The sequence below is a fragment of the Salvelinus alpinus genome, chromosome 24, assembly GCF_045679555.1.
Source record: "Salvelinus alpinus chromosome 24, SLU_Salpinus.1, whole genome shotgun sequence".
In the NCBI taxonomy this organism is placed as follows: Eukaryota; Metazoa; Chordata; class Actinopteri; order Salmoniformes; family Salmonidae; genus Salvelinus; species Salvelinus alpinus.
In genome coordinates this window covers 30499611-30521395 of record NC_092109.1, presented here as the reverse complement: position 1 = coordinate 30521395, position 21785 = coordinate 30499611, and the positions used below count along the sequence as shown (strand labels likewise).

The 21785-nt window shown below is 43.1% G+C and overlaps 2 protein-coding genes across 3 annotated transcripts; both read right to left on the bottom strand.

Annotated features, from left to right (window-relative positions):
- Positions 1-6178: 6178 nt before the first annotated feature.
- On the bottom strand, positions 6179-10864 carry mepcea (methylphosphate capping enzyme a). Of its 2 annotated transcripts, none has more exons than XM_071364441.1 (5): positions 10595-10864; positions 8175-10081; positions 7771-7989; positions 7445-7568; positions 6179-7343 (listed from the first exon to the last, which is right to left on the bottom strand). In XM_071364441.1, the coding sequence occupies exons 2-5, from the start codon at positions 10038-10040 to the stop codon at positions 7303-7305; spliced, it is 2250 nt and encodes a 749-aa protein (XP_071220542.1). In that variant the 5' UTR covers positions 10041-10081; positions 10595-10864; the 3' UTR covers positions 6179-7302. The 2 variants fall into 2 exon arrangements, with proteins under 2 accessions (XP_071220542.1, XP_071220543.1); XM_071364442.1 differs by having other exon boundaries at positions 8175-10076; positions 10595-10859.
- A 6671-nt stretch (positions 10865-17535) lies between these two features.
- her1 (hairy-related 1) lies at positions 17536-20243 on the bottom strand. Its single transcript, XM_071363222.1, has 4 exons — positions 20217-20243; positions 20000-20095; positions 19333-19423; positions 17536-18781 (listed from the first exon to the last, which is right to left on the bottom strand). The coding sequence occupies exons 1-4, from the start codon at positions 20241-20243 to the stop codon at positions 17976-17978; spliced, it is 1020 nt and encodes a 339-aa protein (XP_071219323.1). The 3' UTR covers positions 17536-17975.
- Positions 20244-21785: the final 1542 nt, after the last annotated feature.

The window sequence follows — 21785 nt, the reverse complement described above, 5'->3', positions numbered from 1 at the left end:
ATTTTCCATCCTCATGAAGCTATCTATTTTGTGAAGTGCACCAGTCCCTCCTGCAGCAAAGCACCCCCACAACATGATGCTGCCACCCCCGTGCTTCATGGTTGGGATGGTGTTCTTTGGTTTGCAAGCCTCCCCCTTTTTGCTCCAAACATAACGATGGTCATTATAGCCAAACAGTTCTATTTTTGTTTCATCAGACCAGAGGACATTTCTCCAAAAAGTGCGATCTTTGTCCCCATGTGCAGTTGCAAACCGTAGTCTGGCTTTTTGATGGCGGTTTTTGAGCAGTGACTTTACTTTTGATACTTTTGTACCAGTTTCCTCCAGCATCTTCATAAGGTCCTTTGCTGTTGTTCTGGGATTGATTTGCACTTGCGCACCAAAATACGTTCCTCTCTACGAGACAGAACATGTCTCCTTCCTGAGCGGTATGATGGCTGAGTGGTCCCATGGTGTTTATACTTGCGTACTATTGTTTGTACGGTAGGCCTTGTAATACATCCACAGGTACACCTCCAATTGACTCAAATTATGTCAACTAGCCTATCAGAAGCTTCGAAAACCATGACATAATTTTCTGGAATTTTCCAAGCTGTTTAAAGGCACAGTCAACTTAGTGTATGTAAACTTCTGACCCACTGGAATTGTGATACATTGAATGATATTAAAGAATCAGTCTGTGAACAATTGTTGGAAAAATTACTTGTGTCATGCGCAAAGAAGATGTCCTAACCGACTTGCCAAAACTATAGTTTGTTAACAAGAAATTTGTGGAGTGGTTGAAGAACGAGTTTTAATGACACCAACCTAAGTGTATTTAAACTTCCGACTTCATCTGAATTCCCTGGGGTGGAGAGAGAGGCATAGATCCAACCTACAACACACACCCACACACATAGGTATGTGTGTACACATAGGCATACATCAATGGAGGCTCCTCAGAGGAGGAAGGGGAGGACCATCCTCCTCAGTGAATTTCATAAAAATAAATATAGTGAAACATTAAGTTATTATTTTTAGATAAAACTATACTAAATACTTTCACGTCACCAAATAATTTATTAAAACACACTGTTTTGCAATGAAGGTCTACAGTAGCCTCAACAGCACTCTGTAGGGTAGCACCATGGTGTATCCGGAGGACAGCTAGCTTCCATCCTCCTCTTGGTGCATTGACTTCAATACAAAACGTAGGAGGCTCATGGTTCTCACCCCCTTCCATAAACTTACACAGTAATTATGACAACTTCTGGAGGATGTCCTCCAACCTATCAGAGCTCTTGCAGCATGAACTGTCATGTTGTCCACCCAATCAAAGGATCAGAGAATGAATCTAGTACTGAAAGCATAAGCTAGCTACAGCTAGCTACAGAAGCACTGCAGTGCTTAAAATGTGGTGAGTAGTTGACTCAAAGGGAAAGACAATAGTTGAACAGTTTTGAACAAATACATTCCTTTAAAAATGAAGGAGAAGCAATTTTTCATTGTATTTTTTATTCACATTCACTTAGCTACCAAATGCAGCTAGCTAGTTTAGCCTACTCAAACACCCAGCTCAAACAGAGAGGGATGCTATGTTAGCTAGCTGGCTGGCTATGGCTATCCAACACTGGAACTCTTCCAAGTCAAGGTAAGGTTTTGGTTTTATTAATTTATTGACACTGCTAATACTGCTTGCTGACTGTACACTGTACTGCATGATTGTAGCTGCATTACTAATACATTAGTTCTAGTAGCTACGACGAAGTAGTTAGGCTGCGTGTAGCGGTTTGCGGATATGAAGGTTAGGAAAGTTTTTTTTGCCAGGTCACAGACAGCTGATGTGTTTCCACAAGCGAAGGGAAAAGGTGAGAGGAGGAGAGCTTGTAGATGAGCAAAATGATCATGCTGTTTGTATGTGGCTGCTATGGATGTGAACTGTGTTTTGCGTGTGATCAGGTGTGTATTCATTCCAACGATTCTGTTGAAAAATGTTTCTTAAACGGAAGCAAATGGAATGAAACGGGGATAAACATACCTGAATTTGTCCAATAGAAACTCTCATTTGCAACTGTTGGACTAATGATTACTTCCTAGATCAGCTAGATGCAGGCAAGAGTGTGCAAGGCGGTATTGAATGTGTCACTGTATGTCACCTGGATTACTAAAATTTTTCTCTTAACCTGTGCACCTACGTTGTAAACTTTCATTCATAGGCTAGGTTGTAGCAACCTCATGATGGGTATAGGGAGAATTAGAGTATCATGTAGTAGCTTAAACCTAGTGATGTTACATTGAGCTGAGTGAATGGAATATGAATGACAGTCATCCAATATGCTGTAATAGAAATAAGGCCATGCTCATCTTAAACATCACCAACTGCCACTAGCATACACGTATTTAACAACGCACACTCATGAATACACTAGCATACACGTATTTAACCACGCACACTCATGAATACACTAGCATACACATATTTAACCACGCACACTCATGAATACACTACCATACACGTTTTTAACCACGCACACTCATGAATACAGTAGCATACACATATTTAACCACGCACACTCATGAATACACTAGCATACACATATTTAACCACGCACACTCATGAATACACTAGCATACACGTATTTAACCACGCACACTCATGAATACACTAGCATACACATATTTAACCACGCACACTCATGAATACACTACCATACACGTTTTTAACCACGCACACTCATGAATACAGTAGCATACACATATTTAACCACGCACACTCATGAATACACTAGCATACACATATTTAACCACGCACACTCATGAATACACTAGCATACACGTATTTAACCACGCACACTCATGAATACACTAGCATACATGTATTTAACCACACACACTCATGAATACACTAGCATACACGTATTTAACCACGCACACTCATGAATACACTAGCATACACGTATTTAACCACGCACACTCATGAATACACTAGCATACACGTATTTAACCACGCACACTCATGAATACACTAGCATACACGTATTTAACCACGCACACTCATGAATACAGAAAACAACACCAAGCAGAGTACTGTAACAGTGTGTATAGGAATGCTCCAGTCCCCCATCTGGGCACCCATCCACCTAGTCACACAGCATAACCTGAACCAAACTACCTGAACTGGTCTGGAATTGCTCCCTTTAGGGAGAGGCAGGGGATTCCAGAGGGTTCCAGGGAGTTCCAGAGGGTTCCAGGGAGTTCCAGAGGGTTCCAGGGAGTTCCAGAGGGTTCCAGGGAGTTCCAGAGCCCACAGAGGAGACAGCATGGACCACAACTGACCAGACCCATATTGACCTCTAGAGAACGTTGTCTTGATAACATCACATGCTGTACCATTCACCTAAATTCCATTAAATACAGTGTAAATATTTTGCAAGGTATGATTGAAAATACAATATGGAACCGCAGCCTGTGTTAAACGACAGTATTCAGCCAGGAGCTGACTATGGCTGACCTGACTATGACCTGTTTACCACATTACATAACCTACCCTACTGTGTTGATGGCGAGACAGACACTGAGGGGTTACACACACACACACACACACACACACACACACACACACACACACACACACACACACACACACACACACACACACACACACACACACACACACACACACACACACACACACACACACACACACACACACACACACACACACACACACACACACACACACACACACACACACACACACTACTGACTTAACAAAACTTCCTGAACATTCATGTTCTAAACCACATATAAAATATAAATCGTTACAAGATTGCATAGAGAGTGACAGAGAGAAAGTAGTATGTGTGTGTGAATAATGACAGATATACATGCACCCTCCTCACACAAAACAGAAGCTAACACATTCAAATTTAGCTTGCATGCCATTTCTCAGACCCTCTCTCTCTCTCTAGCATACACACATACACACACACAGACACACACACACACACACATCTATGTAGGTTGTCCAACTAACCAATGGCTTTTGTCCACCTACTGATCTCCTGCTCGTTTTAACAGCATGCAGCTGGAGATTTGATACACAAACAACCCAGGAAGTCATCTTAATAGAATGGCAGCCAGAAGCAGAGCAAAACAAAGGATCCACACTGACAGACATCCATTACAGTAACACAACCACTTAACGGTGCTCTCCAAGGTATCCGAGACTGGAGAAAAACTCACTGAGAAGTATCTAGTCTCCATCCTCTAGTCCCGCTTTCCTCAAGACAATACTGTTCTGCTGGTCCTGAAGATGCCTCAGCTCAGTTTGACTGGAAGTAGGCCAAGGCCAGGCTCTGGTCAGCTAAATGGAACCCAGGAGGAACATGTGGACGATGAGGAGGCTGCCCGAGGATCACATTTATTTTAGATATTTGACAAATCTCACAGCTGTGACTTTAACTAGGTCACAAAATGACATCACAACCAGGGATGTCAGGACTTTTCTTGTTCACATACAACACTTAGTATAAGCAAAACTCAGCAAAAGTGCAAATAGTCAAATTCAAACAGTTGAATTCTAATTACAGTATTCAATTAGGCTACTTGTTTTTTGGTTTTGATGATCTGACTACTTACCCCAGTTTCTGGGCTTCTGGTTTTGGTTTGAGCCGGAGAAGAAAATGTCAGAACATTTCAGACATTTCATGGAGTGTTTATGCCACCCAGTGGTACTATAATGGACTACAACAAAGTAACTATAATAACACAGATGAAGAACACTAGCAATTGTTTGTAATTTCCCCAGATGTTTTATTTCCAAAGACCATATTGCTATGAGGACTCAACAGCCCAAACACCTTGTGCCACAACATCTTTGTAACAGTGGTTTCCAACCCTGGGGGGCGGGACATTTTCATTAGGGTCTACTAGCATCAACCCGGCCTTTTTGGCAGTAGATCATTTAAAATGCATAATTTGATTCTTCCCCCGCTCCTGCAAATAAAACATGATTATCTGTTTAACTTGTCGGTTGCTGGATATGCCGCTAATATTCTCAACTCTGGAGCATTTATGAAACTCCTATTTCCTTGGGGATCATGGCACTTGCTCATGTTTTTGACATAGGCCTATCATTAACCCTTGTTATCCATATTAAAACAGTAATGTATGGTAGGCTAGGGCTGGCTACAAATTGTTCTGTTCTTGGATGTCCGATGCACACAGCCTCATGAGCTTAGTTCAACTGCCGTACCCCATCAAAACCCCAAATAGAAGTTTGTTTCACCCCTTTGTAAACCATTTAATTGTAAACTAGCACTATGTAACCTCAAAACACAGTTAATACTAGGTTTATGTAATGGATGGTCATCCAAAGCTCTGTCAAGGAATTGTTACATTTCTCCAGCCCCATTCCTCAGCTTTTTTACCAAACAAGTGGTCGCTTTGTTCTTGTTTGAACTGCAGACTGCTACTTTATGTACGGAGAGCTCGCTTTCATTCGGTTTGTGCAGTAGTTCATCTTCCTTCTGCTCTTCCTGTCTGTTGACCTTCTCCTTCCTCTCCTAGTCCATCAGTCTTCTCATCCCCTGAGGCTCGCTGGGCCTCCTGGACCTGCAGCTCTGACAGGTAGTGTCTGCTGTTCTATGATCGACAACCTTATTGAAATGTTACTTTAGATCTTACTGCACTGTTGGAGCTAGAAACACAAGCATTTCGCTGCATCTGCAATAACATCTGCTAAACGTATGTATGTGACCAATACAATTTGATGTGACCCCCCCCCCCCGGCAAATTCAGATTGAGAAGATTTGTTGCAACATACCTGTAGCAAATCTCTCATGCAGATTCCTTTGATCAAGCATTCACATGACTAGTGATAACTCAATCACACACACATCAGCGCTGGCATTCGAAGGGTAGTCAAATGTATAACAGATTAAAACTTTATATAAAAGTCATAAATGGGTGGTTACAATTCTGCACAACATCAACAGAAAAATGATTAATAGAAGTGACTTTTCATCAAGCTATTTTCCTCCCCATAACGTTTCCCTATGTCTAGGATCTTACGGAGAAGGCTAAGATGAATAGATTGGTTTGGGTTTGACCCTGTGAATCAGATTTGTTTATTGCCTGTGGATGTCTTAGGGCCTGTAGATTGGAGGCATCTGTAAAATGACTAATGAGCACTGACTGCATTTCAATTGATTTGTTTATTAAAAACAAAAACATTTCAACAAAATCAGAACTAAACCAGCACCTGGTGCGAGTAAACAAAATATTACGCATAAGAATTGAGTAAAGCATAAACATTTCATTATGATGAAGTGATTTGGGTTAAAGTGAGCTGGATTAACAATACAATCCAATCTGAGCACAAACCATGGAGGCTCTGTATAGGTTACATATGATAAATTGGCAGCCAACCTTTGTTTGGACACATGACAAGAAGAATCCATTGAAAGAAAATGAAAAAAAGAACACGAGTCAAATAAAAGAACAAGCAATCATTCTCATAACAGTCAAAGAAAAAACATTGATCCTCCCTCACATCTCACCATAGCAACTCCACCTGACTGACAGTTGTTGAATCAGCTACCAATAGAAAGACAGGAACAGTCCCCAGAGAGGCAGTAAGATATCTAGAGAAAAAGCACTCCGGGTCAGGAGCAGGCTGAAGACAGGCCACACTTATCCAGAGTCAAACTGCTTTTCCTGGTCAGTCAGTTAGGTCACAGAGAACTCAGTGAGGACTTATGTTAAGCAGAACAGTCTTAAAATTGAAGACGCTCTGATCCTATAAAAAGTGTGAGAAATGTCCCTAGATTAGTTCTATTTGGACATTACATGGGAGTACATTTTATGCAAAGGATTCAAATTAGGTTTTGGTTGTCCATTCTGCTTCAAAAGTTGATCTATTGATGAACGTCGATATTAAAATGTGAAAAAAATACAATCCTTGACTGAACAAGAGTACGAACAGTAATAAAAAGATATGGAACAATGCCTGTGCATAGGGAGCAACAAGCCCAAAGAGTCATGATTGAGTTCACCCTGTCCCAATGCTTTTCTTCTCATCATCTAGACTGGAGTTGTGCGTAGAGAACCCATCAGATAGTCGTTCTATAGAATCAAGTCTCATGTTTTGGTCTCCTTAGCTACCGTCTGAACACAGCATCACAAACAAGTAGACAGCTCTGATTGGGGTTGACCTATATGCTTACAGACTGGAGATGAAGGCAGATCTTTGAGCGGGTGGCTTGTTTTGTGTCTCATGGTGGTTTGGTTTCTCCTGCTCCAACCCACTTCCTATGCAGATTATGTTCCTTTATGAAACAAGTAGATTGGCCTCTGAAAACCTGTGGAAGACATACAAATCCATTAGTTTGAGAAACAGAATAGAAAAGGACACGTGAAAGAATCAGAGATGATATCGGTATCTAATGAACCAGTGACATACCTCTTGATGAACTGTTAGGCGTCCCGATCAACTCGTAGCTGGAGAATCCCACCTCAGATGTCAGGTATGTGGAGAAGTGCTCTGGTTTGAGGCGGATGCTGTGGTAATTCTTAAAGATGCTATCCTGCAACAGTGAGCGGAAAGTCAGACACGATTCCGTCTCAGCGCTGAGCAAAGCAACACATACTTTCATGTCTATAACAAAGAAACAGGCCACTTGAAATATGTTTTAGTTATTGTTTTGGCTATATACTGCATTTATGCACATCTACAGTAGCAGATCACACCATTGGTCCTTACAACACTAAGCTCTCTCCTCATCTCACCGTTAGTTTCTTCCTCTTGCCGTAGGTGATCCAGGGCTGTGGCTCCAGGACGAACAGGCCTCCAGGACGCAGGTGTCTGAACACTCTGTGAAAGAGGCGCTTCAGGCCATCGTCTCCCCAGTTCAGGTGGACCCACTTGGTAACGCTGAAGCACAGGATGACGTCGTACTCTGGCCGCTGGGTCAGCAGCAGAGCATCACTCTCCAGGACATAATTCCCCTACGGAGGAGAAAGATGACGACAGGGGATGAGTTGTAAACAATGTGGGACGTTTCTCTGTGAGGATCAAGTAGAAAGAGAAGCAACAAATGATTCATCATAATATTCTTAATTTCCACCTTAATATTATGAATAATGATTATTAAAATGGAAACACATTAAAAGGCTGCAGTGCATACACCTACCTTGACAAAGGAGACATTGGAGGGGAAGTTACCAGGAGGCATGGTGGGTGTGTCAGGGAGTGGGGGTGCTGCTATGGGCCCCCTGGAGATCCGTAAGGAGACAGGGAAGGAGCTGGTTCCCAGTTCAACAGCAGGTGCGCCAGAGTCCTCCATCTCCTCAGCCCCCCTCTCCTGAGCTCTTCTCTCTGCGTGACGTGACAACACCACGCCACCCACTGCCTCTGCAGGGACCTGCTTTTCAGCGTTTCCATTTTCTGCCCTACTGGGCTGTCTTTCATTCTGTTTGTGCGTTAGTCCTCCTGAGTGTGACTCGTCTTCCCGTCGGTTGGCCTTCTCCCTTTCCTCTCCTGGTCCATTGGTCTTCTCCTTCTCATCCCCTGCGGCTCGCCGGGCCTCCTGGGCCTGCAGCTCTGACAGGTAGTGTCTGATGTTCTGGCGGGCCGCGTGCACCAGACCCCCATCAATGTCCAACCCCAATATGCGGGCGGGCTGCAACTTCTTAGCAATACACAGAGTCAGGTGGCCCGTGTTGCAGCCCAGGTCCAGTACTGCTTTACCATGGAACCACTCCGGACGTAGACAACGGAACCGTGGGTCCTCGGCACAGCCTGGGTTGCGGTAGCCGTAGTACTTATTGTAGTTCCCATACTGGAACTTCTTGTTGCCTTGGTGCTGTTGTTTGTGCTGGTTGTGAAGATGCGGTTGCCGACCCCCTGGTACCTGGGAGGACCCCCTGGGACCTCCCACTGGGGTGTGGAAGGAGGACTGTGCGTTTCTCCCGGGCCCAGCTCCACGGCCCCTCTCCTCCGTCCCCGACCTGGCCATAAGAGTAGATTGGACCATAGGAGGCTCTGTTTTACCAGAGTTGCGTCTGCGTTTGCGTTGCCGGCTAGAGAGATGGTTTGGGCCTCCGGCCGTGGCTGCTGAGGAGTCTTCCTGGGCTCGAGGCTTAGCCTGGGGGGCCGATACAGTGAGCATGGCTTCATGCCTGCAGTTGGATGGGTTGATCTCATTACCATTAGCATCCTGGGGGTCCAGGACAGCTGGGACACTGGGTGCTTCTAGAACAGAGGTAGACGCAGCACTAGCAGATGCCAGGTTAGACAGAGAAGAAGGTGTGTTGGTCACTTCACCACTTCTCTCTGAATCTGACAGGTCCAACACGGAGACTGTGGAACCCCCACCTCCTCCTCCATGGTGTCTGTTACGGTGTCTCCTCCTGCCGCCACTCTTGAAGGGCGACACCAGGAGGCTCCTACCTCCCATCCTGCTGTTGAGGTTGAGAGGGTCAGTGATGTCCCTGGGAATGAGTATCTCCACAGGGTCGCGGTTCTTGGCAGGAAGAGGGGAGGACTTGGGCGTCTCAGCGTTCAGGGCCCTGTTCACCTCCTCGTCCTGCAGGCTGTTGAGGTTCAGCGGGTCAAATATGTTTCCTCCCAGCAGGAAGTTGGTGGGCAGAACCGAGTCGCTCTCTGAGTTTACCCGTCGTCGTCGCTTACCTGCTGGATGCTTGAACCCTGCAATCATTGTGTTGCGACGCTTTGAGAGTTTCTGCTGCGGTTGTTTGGGTTGCTGAAAGCCATTTTTAGGGTTAACATGCTGCTCAGTCAACATGGCCTCCTGCTCAACACACTTTGTCTGATCGTGGGGGTCAGTCGTGCTGCTTTGCTTGGTTTGGGCACCACTGTCTGGCATGGGGCAGGTAGCAGCACCATCAGTGCTGTCTGAGTTGGCCAGGGTGACCTCTAGCACTTTGGGGGCATTGTTGCAGCTTCCAGTGCATTCTGAGAGTTTCTGGGGTGGCACTGGGTCCACTTTCATACTTCTGGTTGGAACAGTCTCTTTATCAACAGACATCTCTATCATCTTCCACTCAATTATTTTGGTGCTGACATGGGACAACTGATCTGGAAACACATCAAAATAGTTTAGAATAATGACCACCGAACCCAATAAATCATAAGATGTATTATTTAAACCACAGCTATAACTGGACAAGATTACAATAGTGCTCAGTCCCCAGTTGCTGCTTTCCCAGCTATTTAGTAAAGCACTTATTTGTTGACAACTGAAAGTAACTTGATGATTTGTGCCTGCATGTCATTCTATAAGACCCAAGGTGCATGCATGCCACTGGATAGTATACATCCATTATATTGGAGGCAAACGTTGAGTGAACGTCTACAGTGAAGACATTGAACCCACCCTCAATGCCAGCTGCTGCGCGTGAACCAATACCAATGGTTCCCCAATACTGTTACGCTAGCTAGCGCTCTATAAATGCCGATATTTTGCAAGAATCCACCACTTTGCGTTCATTAATAAATGCGACTAAGTAAGATACAAAAATAAGTAAACTAGCCATCTAGCTACAGCATGAGGCAACTGTATGTTCATCAACAACAACAGTCTCAGCTCACCGTTCTACCCGCCTTCTCGGGAAGCTGAACTGTCACTGCCACACTCCCTCCCGAGTTACTGACGTTGCTGCATCATCAGCTTCGTTGATAGCTTGATTGTTCGATAATTTTATTTTCACTGGTGAGATGAATCAATAATGTTTGGAAAACAAGCCTCTCTAAAAATAATAAAACAACCAGTGTGGTGGTAACTGTGCGATTGTGAGCTCGCTGTACACTCCAAACTCCAATCGCTAACTTCTAGCTCAACAGCTCAACCTCACGCAGATTGGAAGGTTCCAATCGTTGTTTGTTTTATCTTTTGCCAGAGCCTAAACCCTGAAACAGACAGGCATCGGAACCAATAAGGTGACGGTTTTTAGGCAGTCTTCATGAAATCGACCAATTACAGACGTGTAGGGGTTGAGCAATACACGTCGACCTAGTTTTGCACACAAATAGGTATCCCATAATTTGCCTTTCTGAATTTGTATTTGTTATTCCCCCGCCATTTGGCGAAATTAAATATTTAAAAATATATTGTAAATCTGTATACGGTCTATACGCATCATTTTGTTAACACATTTTACATCAAGGTAAGGTTGGAGAGGCAAAACAAAACAACAGATTACAACGCTCCCACCCCCTTCTCATTCACTGACATGTGGTAGGGCGGGCAATTGAGAATTGTCATTGGGATTTGTAGTTTTTATCCAACAATGTCCTGGATCTTCGAGAAGGGTGCAATTGTGGGGCGTTCCTGTATGTGGACATTCCTGCATATGCAAGAACCCTTTTTATACTTCTATTGGTCAATTTTTCAATAAGGACAGGCGGGGGCAGGGGCAGGGGCACTCCAGTACCATGGATGATGTTCATGCGCAATAACATTGGATGCCAGCCACCTATAAACCCCACAGAAGAAGGGTAGACCCCTAGGTAGCTAGACAGTGTCCTTTGCCCCCGCCTGTCAGGTACTGTTTTCCTGCAGTTCTGTTAAATACGGCGATGAAAGAGTACTCTGGTACACGGGAGGCAGGGGAAACACTGTGAGTTAGCTAACTAGTTAGCAAGCTGTGTACCAGAACTATCACACAGCGGGAGGTCGGGAACAACCAGTAGATAGTGTCCTTCGCCCCCGCCTGTCGAGCACAGTTTTCTCCGATACACAGCAGGTGGGGGCAACACCATGTGCTAGCTAACTAGTGTGTTGCCCCACAGTGTCGCCCCGTCTTCTGCCTGCTGTGCTAGCGGAAGGAAGGGACGACCAGTATAAAGGTGTCCTTCGCCACCGCCTGTCGGGCACGGTTTTCTCCGGTACACAGCAAGTTGGAGGCAGGTGTGACACCGTGTGCTAGCTAACTAACTAGCAAGCTAGCACACGGTGTCACCAGCTAACTAAGTAGCAAGCTAGCACACGGTGTCGCAAAGAGTTGTATAACTAACCCAAGGTAGACCAGAGCCTGTCATTTCCAATGGGAGCAAATTGATCATAGTGGGCAGAACAACATGGAAGTGGGCAGAGCCAAGCACAAGCTACTGAGAGCCTATTGGTGCATTCTAGCATTTATTTGCATATTTCCGTTAGGGATGGCCTAATCTGTGAAGGACACGTGCAATAACTCAATTCGCAGCAGACTAGCAGGAGGCTAGTTGACACCACAGATAGAACAATGAGACAGATATTTCACTGGATGTAAAAATGTGAAGCATCCACTTAGGGTTTCCACTCACTACCAAATATGGTGAACAATGCAATTTTTAAAAACTTGGGCAAAGGGTAATGTCTACAAAAAGCAGTCCACTCTGTTTGTTATAGATTATAGTTTTGGAAACAGAAAACTGTAAGGAGATCAAATGTTTTATTGCTGAAAAAAATTGCAGAATGTCGACCAAAATCAATCTCGATCCACCTTCTCTCACTGCCGGCCACTGGGATTCCTCTCATCACCATATTTGGTAGTGAGTGGAAACCCTAAGTGGATGCTTCACATTTTTACATCCGGTGAAATATCTGTCTCATTGTTCTATCTGTGGTGTCAACTAGCCTCCTGCTAGTCTGCTGTGTTAGCCAGAGGCGGGGATGACTGGTAGTGTCCTTCACCCCCACCAATCGTGCACAGTTTTCTCAGGTACACAGCGGGTGGAAAGCGGGGGTGACACCATCTGCTAGCTAGCTAACTAAGAAGCTAGCACATGGTGTTGCTAACTAGCAAGATAGCTAGTTAGCTAGCACACAGTGTCGCCTCAGCCTTCCGCCTGCTGTGCTAGCAGGAGGCAGGGGCAACCAGAAGACAGTGTCCTTCATCGACGCCTGTCGGGCATTGTTTTCCCATAGTTCTGTTAACGATGGTGAGGGCAGGAACCAATGGGATGGGGGTGGTGTTCATGTAGGAAGCACTGGGATGCTTGAGGGGGAGCCATTCCTGCAAATGCAGATGCAAGAAATGCCAACAACGAACAGTGAGCCTTTGTACTCATGTATAAAAAAAACAAATGATGAAAGAAAAGCATTGCAAATTTGAATTTTAGTGTGGAAGAGGTGGATTGTTATCGATCAATAATGTCAAACCTCCTGGCATTGACAACTTAGATGGAAAGCTACTGAGAATGGTAGCTGACTCTACAGCCACTCCTATCTGTCATATCTTTAATGTGAGCCTATAGGAAAGTCTTTGTCCTCAGGCCTGGAGGGAAGCTAAAGTCATTCCGCTACCCAAGAGTGGTAAATCCGCCTTTACTGGTTCTAACAGCAGACCTATCAGCTTGCTGCGAGCTCTTAGCAAAATGTTGGAAAAAATTGTGTTATCCCAAATACAATGCTACTTCTCTGTTAACAAATTAACAACAGACTTTCAGCATGCTTGTGGAGAAGGACACTCAACATCTACTGCACTGACATAAATGACTGATGATTGGTTGAAGGAAATTGATAAAAAGAAGATTGTGGGATCAGTACTGTTAGATTTTAGTGCAGCCTTTTATATTATTGACTATAACCTGTTGTTGAGAACTTATGTGTTATGGCTTTTCAACCTCTGCCATATGGTGGGTTCAAAGCTATCTATCTATTATAACTCAGAGGGTTTTCTTTAATGGAAGCTTCTCTAATGTCAAATATGTAAACTGTGGTGTACCGCAGGGCAGCTCTCTAGGCCCTCTACTGTTTTCTATTTTTACCAATGACACTGGCATTGAACAAAGCATGTGTGTCAATGTATGCTGACGATTCAACCATATACGCATCAGCAATCAAACTAATGAAGTCACTGAAACCCTTAACAAAGAGTTGCAGTCTGTTTTTGAATTGGGTGGCCAGTAATAAACTGGTCCTGAACATCTTTAAAACTATGAACATTGTATCTGGTACAAATCATTCCCTAAATTATAGACCTCAGCTGAATTTGGTAATGAATGGTGTGGCTGTTTAACAAGTTGAGGAGACTAAATGACTTGGCGTTACCTTAGATTGTAAACTGTCATGGTCAAAACTTATAGGTTCAATGTTTGTAAATAAGAATTTGTTCTTAACTGACTCGCCTAGTTAAATAAAGGTTACACATTGTAAAGCTGGGGAGAGGTCTGTCTGTAATAAAGAGATAATCTGTTTTTTCGACACCACACTCCACAAAGCAAGTCCTGCAGGCTCTAGTTTTATCTTATCTTGAGTATTGTCCAGTCATATGGTCAAGTGCTGTAAAGAAAGATCTAGTTAAGCTACAGTTGGTCCAGAACAGAGCGGCACGTCTTGCTCTTCATTGTAATCAGAGGGCTAATATTAATATTATGCATTCCAGTCTCTCTTGGCTAAGAGTTGAGGAAAGACTGACTTCATCACTTCTTGTTTTTATAAGAAACCTCAATGTGTTGGAAATTCCAAATTGTTTGCATAGTCAACTTACACGCAGCACTGACACACATACTTACCCCACCAGACATGCCACCAGGGTCTTTCCAGGTCCAGAACAAATTCAAGGAAATGTACAGTATTACACAGAGCCATAAGTGCATGGAACTCCCTTCCATCTAATATAGTGCAAGTGAACAGCAACCCTGGTTTCAAAAAACAAATAAAGCAACACCTCACAGCACAACGCCTCTCCCCCATGTGACTTACTTGTTATGTGTATGTACTGACATGTACAGTATGTGTAACTAATAGATGCACACACACACTACATGTTAATGTTTTTAAATGTTTGTAAATTGTAAAGTATTTTGTCTGTAATGTCTTCTTCGTTATGTCGGACCCCAGTCAGACTAGCTGTTGCCATTGGAGTCGGGTAACAGGGATCGTAATTAATTAAATCAAATCTCCTGTAACCCTTTAAAAAATGTTTATTTTAGGTTATAGATGCCAGGACAGTGATGTTTTGCTAACCCTAGAGGGGTTGGTTGTTTAGCAACGAAACCTACACGTGCTTAACTATGAGGCAAAACAGATGGTGTTGGCTTAGATTGTTGACTAACTATATTTAGTCTCCAATGTTTATTGAAAACATAAATGCAATTGCACAATGAGCATGTGTTATCTCTGAGATACATTGTTACATGTGTTGGTTAACTAGCTAGTGAATTTTATCCATATTAGCAGTGATATGAAATCAGTGGAAACACCTCAAAACAACACATGGTATCAAGAACAACATGAAACTAGCTGAAATAAATGATGATTCCCCCCTAGTGACAGTTTCTTGTCATTGTTGATAGCTATCTGGCCATCCAGAATCACAACAACTCACAGACTTCTGCCCCATTGAAGCATGCGCATTGTTTTTGTGACGTTGTCAGCTAACCCATCTATATTGCCCAGAGAAACTGTTTTGATTCAATTATAATCTCAGGTGAATTTATTAACCTTACATGAAAGTCGTAGCTGGCCTAGAGGCATGTTGTTGTTGTTGCCTCTGGGTGAGCATTTGATTACTTTGCTATTGCATCATAATATTGGCTCCGTGCCACCTGGTTGGGGATTTATTTTAAAAAGTTAATGTTTTTTAGCTAGACGATATCCAACATCAATAGGCATATACAGTGGCTTGCGAAAGTATTAACCCTCTTGGCATTTTTCCTATTTTGTTGCCTTACAACCTGGAATTAAAAATTATTTTGGGGGGTTTGTATCATTTGATTTACACAACATGCCTACCACGTTGAAGATGCAAAATATATTTTATTGTGAAACAAACAAGAAATAAGACAAAAAAAAACAGAAAACTGGAGCGTGCATAACTATTCACCCCCCCAAAGTCAATACTTTGTAGAGCCACCTTTTGCAGCAATTACAGCTGAAAGTCTCTTGGGGTATGTATCTATAAGCTTGGCACATCTAGCCACTGGGATTTTTGTCCATTCTTCAGGGCAAACCTGCTCCAGCTCATTCAAGTTGGATGGTTTCTGCTGGTGTAGAGCAATCTTTAAGTCATACCACAGATTTCTCAATTGGATTGAGGTCTGGGCTTTGACTAGGCCATTCCAAGACATTTAAGTGTTTCCCCTTAAACCACTCAAGTGTTGTTTTAGCAGTATGCTTAGGGTCATTGCCCTGCTGGAAGGGGAACCTCCGTCCCAGTCTCAAATCTCTGGAAGACTGAAACAGGTTTCCCTCAAGAATTTCCCTGTATTTAGCGCCATCCATCATTCCTTCAATTCTGACCAGTTTCCCAGTCCCTGCCGATGGAAAAACATCCCCACAGCATGATGCTGCCACCACCACCATGCCTTACTGTGGGGATGGTGTTCTCGGGTGATGAGAGGTGTTGGGTTTGCGCCAGACATAGCGTTTTCCTTGATGGCCAAAAAGCTCAATTTTAGTCTCATCTGACCAGAGTACCTTCTTTCATATGTTTGGGGAGTCTCCCACATGCCGTTTGGCGAACACCAAACGTGTTTGCTTATTTTTTTCTTTAAGCAATGGCTTTTTTTCTGGACACTCTTCCGTAAAGCCCAGCTCTGTGGAGTGTACGGCTTAAATTGGTCCTATATTCCAATCTCCGCTGTGGAGCTTTGCAGCTGCTTCAGGGTTATCTTTGGTCTCTTTGTTGCCTCTCTGATTAATGCCCTCCTTGCCTGGTCCGTGAGTTTTGGTGGGCGGCCCTCTCTTTGCAGGTTTGTTGTGGTGCCATATTCTTTCAATTTTTTAATAATGGATTTAATGGCGCTCCGTGGGATGTTCAAAATGTTTGATATTTTTTATAACTCAACCCTGATCTGTACTTCTCCACAATTTTGTCCCTGACCTCTTTGGAGTGCTCCTTGGTCTTAATGGTGCTGCTTGCTTGGTGGTTCCCCTTGCTTAGTGGTGTTGCAGACTCTGGGGCCTTTCAGAACAGGTGTATATATACTGCGATCATATGACAGATCATGTGACACTTAGATTGCACACAGGTGGACTTTATTTAACTAATTATGTGACTTCTGAAGGTAATTGGTTGCACCAGACGTTATTTAGGAGCTTCATACCACTTTTCCGTAAAAAAATTTAAACAAGTCATTTTTTTAATTTCACTTCACCCATTTGGACTATTTTGTGTCCATTATATGAAATCCAAATAAAAATCTATTTAAATTACAGGTTGATATGCAACAAAATAGGGAAAAAACGCCAAGGGCGATGAATACTTTAGCAAGGCACAGAAAAGTCCAGGGTTGTTCATGTTCATTGGAGACATAAATAATAGATTATGGCTTTGGATACCATCTACAAAAATGTTAAACCATGACAAATATCTCAACCATACTTATAGCCTAACTAGCAGTTAATCTGGCAATTAAACCATACTCGTGTTATTATCATGATTTTGATAATTAGCGCCTTACAGTGATTACATTTCTAATGCATTAATTTAAAAAAAATGTAATCCAGTTTTATTCAGTTTAAATGTTCTACTGAGTTGGTTACATTAGCACTGACAGGCAGTGAGACAAGTTGGAAATGAAGCAAGTTAACAAAATAATAACTTTATTCTTATGAGTTTATTTACAATACTTTTTACATGATAAAACATAAATATATTTACAATACTTTACATGATTTATAATGTAGGAAAGAACCAGAGACAGGGAATAACTGTATAGGAATGTAAAAGAAGAAATGCATTGTTCACGACAAGAAAATAAAGAGGAGCTCCAGGAACTCTGAAGAGAATGTCATAAAACAGAGAATTCTTCAGTCTGTTAAACAGGCCTTCTAAAGTGACAGGTTTTCAGAAAACGTTTGATTGTCCTTGACCTCCACATCTTTTCCTCTTAGCCGGCCCTCACCACACGCTGCTTGATAGGAAAGATGAATGTTGTCCTGAACGTGTCCCATGATGATCTGGGTGGCTAGGTTTCCGTAAAGATTCTCTCAGAACACAGATTGTGGACACGTGTGTGTGTGTCCTGTGTGGATTTCCACATATCAGGACCAGGGCCTCCATACTACCTGGGGCTGGATCTGAAATAGTGACCGCCTCAGAGTCCGTGTTGGGCCTACGGGCTCAGGGCCAGAGAGACTTAGAAGGGTGGGGGGACTGGACACCAGGGGAGGATGGGCTGGTACCAGAGGCACCACGTGCCGAGATGTAGAGTGAGAGGGGGATGACAAGGAATCTGATGGACGACGAGAGGGGGAAGGAGGGAAGGGGAAGTGGCATGGCATGGAGAGGTATGGAGGGGTAGTGGTGAAAGGTGGCGAGGAGTTTGAGTAACAGGGGGAGGGTGGGGGTGAGAGGGAGTAAGGGGGAGATGGGTATGGGTGTGAGAGGTGTTGGGTAGGGTGGGGGTGGGGGTGGTGAAGGACAAAGGTGTTGGGATAGATGGGAAGAGAGGTGTTGATATAAGGGAAAGTGGCCTCTCTGCTGGCTCGTTGATGCCCCATCACTGTGCTCCCCTTCCTGTGTTTTACTCTGCCCAGGAAGCATGGTCTTTCTGCTGCAGGGCCCCAGGGCTGGAAGTCCAGGGGGAAGGTCTGGCTCTGCACCTTCCCCAGAGGGCAGGCACTGTGGGTATCAAGGTGGTCCCTAAGTCCCTGGACAAAGCTCTCTCTCTGGGATGGGTCCACGCTGTCGATGTAGTTGCCCAGGCGGGAGATGCACTCTGTGAAACCTGCACTATAGACAGGGTTGGGTAATGGCGGTGTTTGCTCGTGTATGGGGTCTGTCCATTGGGAACTCACAGCACTAGTCACTGGAGCAGAGGACTCTTTCATGGAATTTTCTGTGAAGGCTAGTGTTGGTCAATAGTGAGAGCCAGGCAGTACAGGGAGTAAATGAGAAGGAGAAGAGAGGACAGAAAGAGGAGAGAGGACAGAAAGAGAAGAGAGAACAGAAAGAGAAGAGAGAACAGAAAGAGAAGAGAGGACAGAAAGAGAAGAGAGAACAGAAAGCGAAGAATCCAGAGAGGAAGATGGGCAGGTGATAAAAGATCATTCAAAAGTGGACAGAGAGAGAACAGTATGGAGAAGCATGTGTGTGTGTGTGTGTGTGTGTGTGTGTGTGTGTGTGTGTGTGTGTGTGTGTGTGTGTGTGTGTGTGTGTGTGTGTGTGTGTGTGTGTGTGTGTGTGTGTGTGTGTGTGTGTGTGTGTGTGTGTGTGTGTAGGTGAGATATAGGGAGGTTTTGGGGAGAGAGAAAAAAATTATTAGCACTCACGTTAATATCAACAATGTTGTGTCTATATCAGCAATTTGGGGGCGTATTACCATATTTACAATTTCTGAAATAAATTAAATAACAAACCCACACCAGAAAACTTTTTTTAAAATGGATTGATAGATACCTTTGCTGTCATTTCCATTTGATTTTCTTCGTATGTAATCGACGGTCAACTCTAAAATTTCAGCTTTTTCTAATTTTGGATTTTTCAGCCGCTGTGAGAGAGAAAGAATAATCCTACTGAACATGGCATAATACACAGCCATTGCGCACAATATTTCACATTTTAATTTTGAAGTACTCATTTTGGTATGGAAGTAATTATGATTTTATGGTCAAATCTTATTTTTTTAAGACAAATTTAAACAACATATATGCCACAGAGGTGCCTATCAAGTCCCGTTTTCAAGTCCCGTTTTCAATTCCATTCAATTGAGGACATAGATTAGGATACGTGCGTAAAACTCGAAGTTTCGCGCAACACCATTTCCCCATATCATTCCCAAGAGTCTGGTTTGTTTGTGGTTTTATGGGCTGTTTGAAATGTCATTAATAAGTTGACAACGTCTATTATTAATATACAACTTATCGGTTCCCTGCTGTTTATTATTTCCCCCCTCCCACTGGGCACACACTGGTTGAATGAACGTTGTTTCCACGTCATTTCAATGACTATAGGTTGAACCAACGTGGAATTGACGTCTGTGTCCAGTGGGCTCATTCATACAAGAGGGACACACAAGGAGCTGATTTCAGACGCAACTAGAAAAGCTGTGGCCAACTCCGCTCACCATGTCAGAAGTTTTGCTTAGCAGAATAGTCCTTAGCTCATCCAAGCCTTGATTTATCCTATCTCGCCTCTTCTTTTCAATCACCGGTTTTAGAACCTAGAAAATAATAATTATAATCAGTTATTTCAACAAAACCAAATCCAAAACCAATTCACGGACACCAAAATACATAGATGAACTAGTTGAAAGATACATTTTACGCAGGGTCTGAACTTACCCTCTTTAAGGCTTTACGATTATCCATGTTTGATCTCTCGAACTTTACTCGATGAAGAAGAGTAGACCTATATTAATAAAGACGACTTTTCCAAAAAGAAAACGATAAATTCATCCAATCCGGCCAGGTCAAGCTGAAAAGAAAGTATCCACACTCGCTCGTGACTGGTTTATTATCATTTGAGCCCGCAGGCTATTTATAAGGTCAAGCAGACCGATTGTCATTGGTTGAAAGGTGACAATGTCGTTCACGACCTTATGCTAACTCCACTTACCCCTTCTTGATACTCCAAAAATGATTATATGTTCAAAGATATGGAGAAAATAAATCTATTGGCAAAACATTAGCTGTTTTCTGCTACTGCTTCATTTCAGTAAATCAATGTGCCTCATTGGAATGGTCTAATATATGTATATATATATATATATATATATATATATATATATATATATATACAATACAGCATAAACATTTAGAATGAGAGTAGAGTCCATATAGCCCATATCTTCATCCTAACTTGTAGATATGGCTGACGAAGAAGAGTAGGCTGTGTGATTCGGTGCATTATTATTATTATTATTTTTACAAAAATGTATATAAAATGACCCCCCCCCATAAGACGCAGCCATATGCTATACAGTATTATGTTATGACGTGTAAATGCCCGGGTTAGACTTCTTTGACCTTTATTTGGCATTGACAATAATACGTTTATGACATTATTGGCGCAATTGACCAGTAAAGCAGTGATTGTTTTATGTAAATATAGGACCAATTTGGTACAAAATGTGTCTTATAGCTGGAATACTATATTGAGTTGGTTGGAGTGTCTTCACACTCAATGCATCATAGGGGGTATTTTGACTATCCATAGCAGTATAGCATAACTTCATATGTATGTGCCAAATTGTCCTTTTAGACAAGAGTGCCCTGGGAACGTTGGTTTTCTCGTGGGAACAGAGAAATACTGTTGGTAAAAAAGTGTCAGAATGAACACAATCACACCAACTCGAACACACTCCCCTTTATGATGTATACATTCCATGTAAGTGCCAATTTAGGCATTACAATAGCCGCACCTTGTGTGAGCGTGCCATACTAACCATCTGCTGCAGGTGAGGTTGCGTTATTAATCAACATGAAATACACATATGAGCCGTGGGAAATTTGACATGCACAAGAATCGAGAATAGCACTTCCATCTATGGTTACGGTCCTGCGTAAAAATAGGCCCGTGCAGCTTTTAACCTACACGTGCATGGACAGAGAGGGGGGGGGGGGGGGGTTGTGAGGTCTGGGGTCCGCTCACCAACCAATAATTAACAAAATGGGACAAACACCAAATTGATACTCTCAAAACTATCCTCCGTGTACAACGTAAAACACCAAATAATGCATGCAGAGCAGAATTAGGCCGATACCCGCTAATTATCAAAATCCAGAAAAGAGCCATTATATTCTACATCCACCTTAAAGGAAACGATTCCCAAACCCATAACAAAGCCATCATCTACAGAGAGATGAACCTGGAGAAGAGTCCCCTAAGCAAGCTGATCCTGGGGCTCTGTT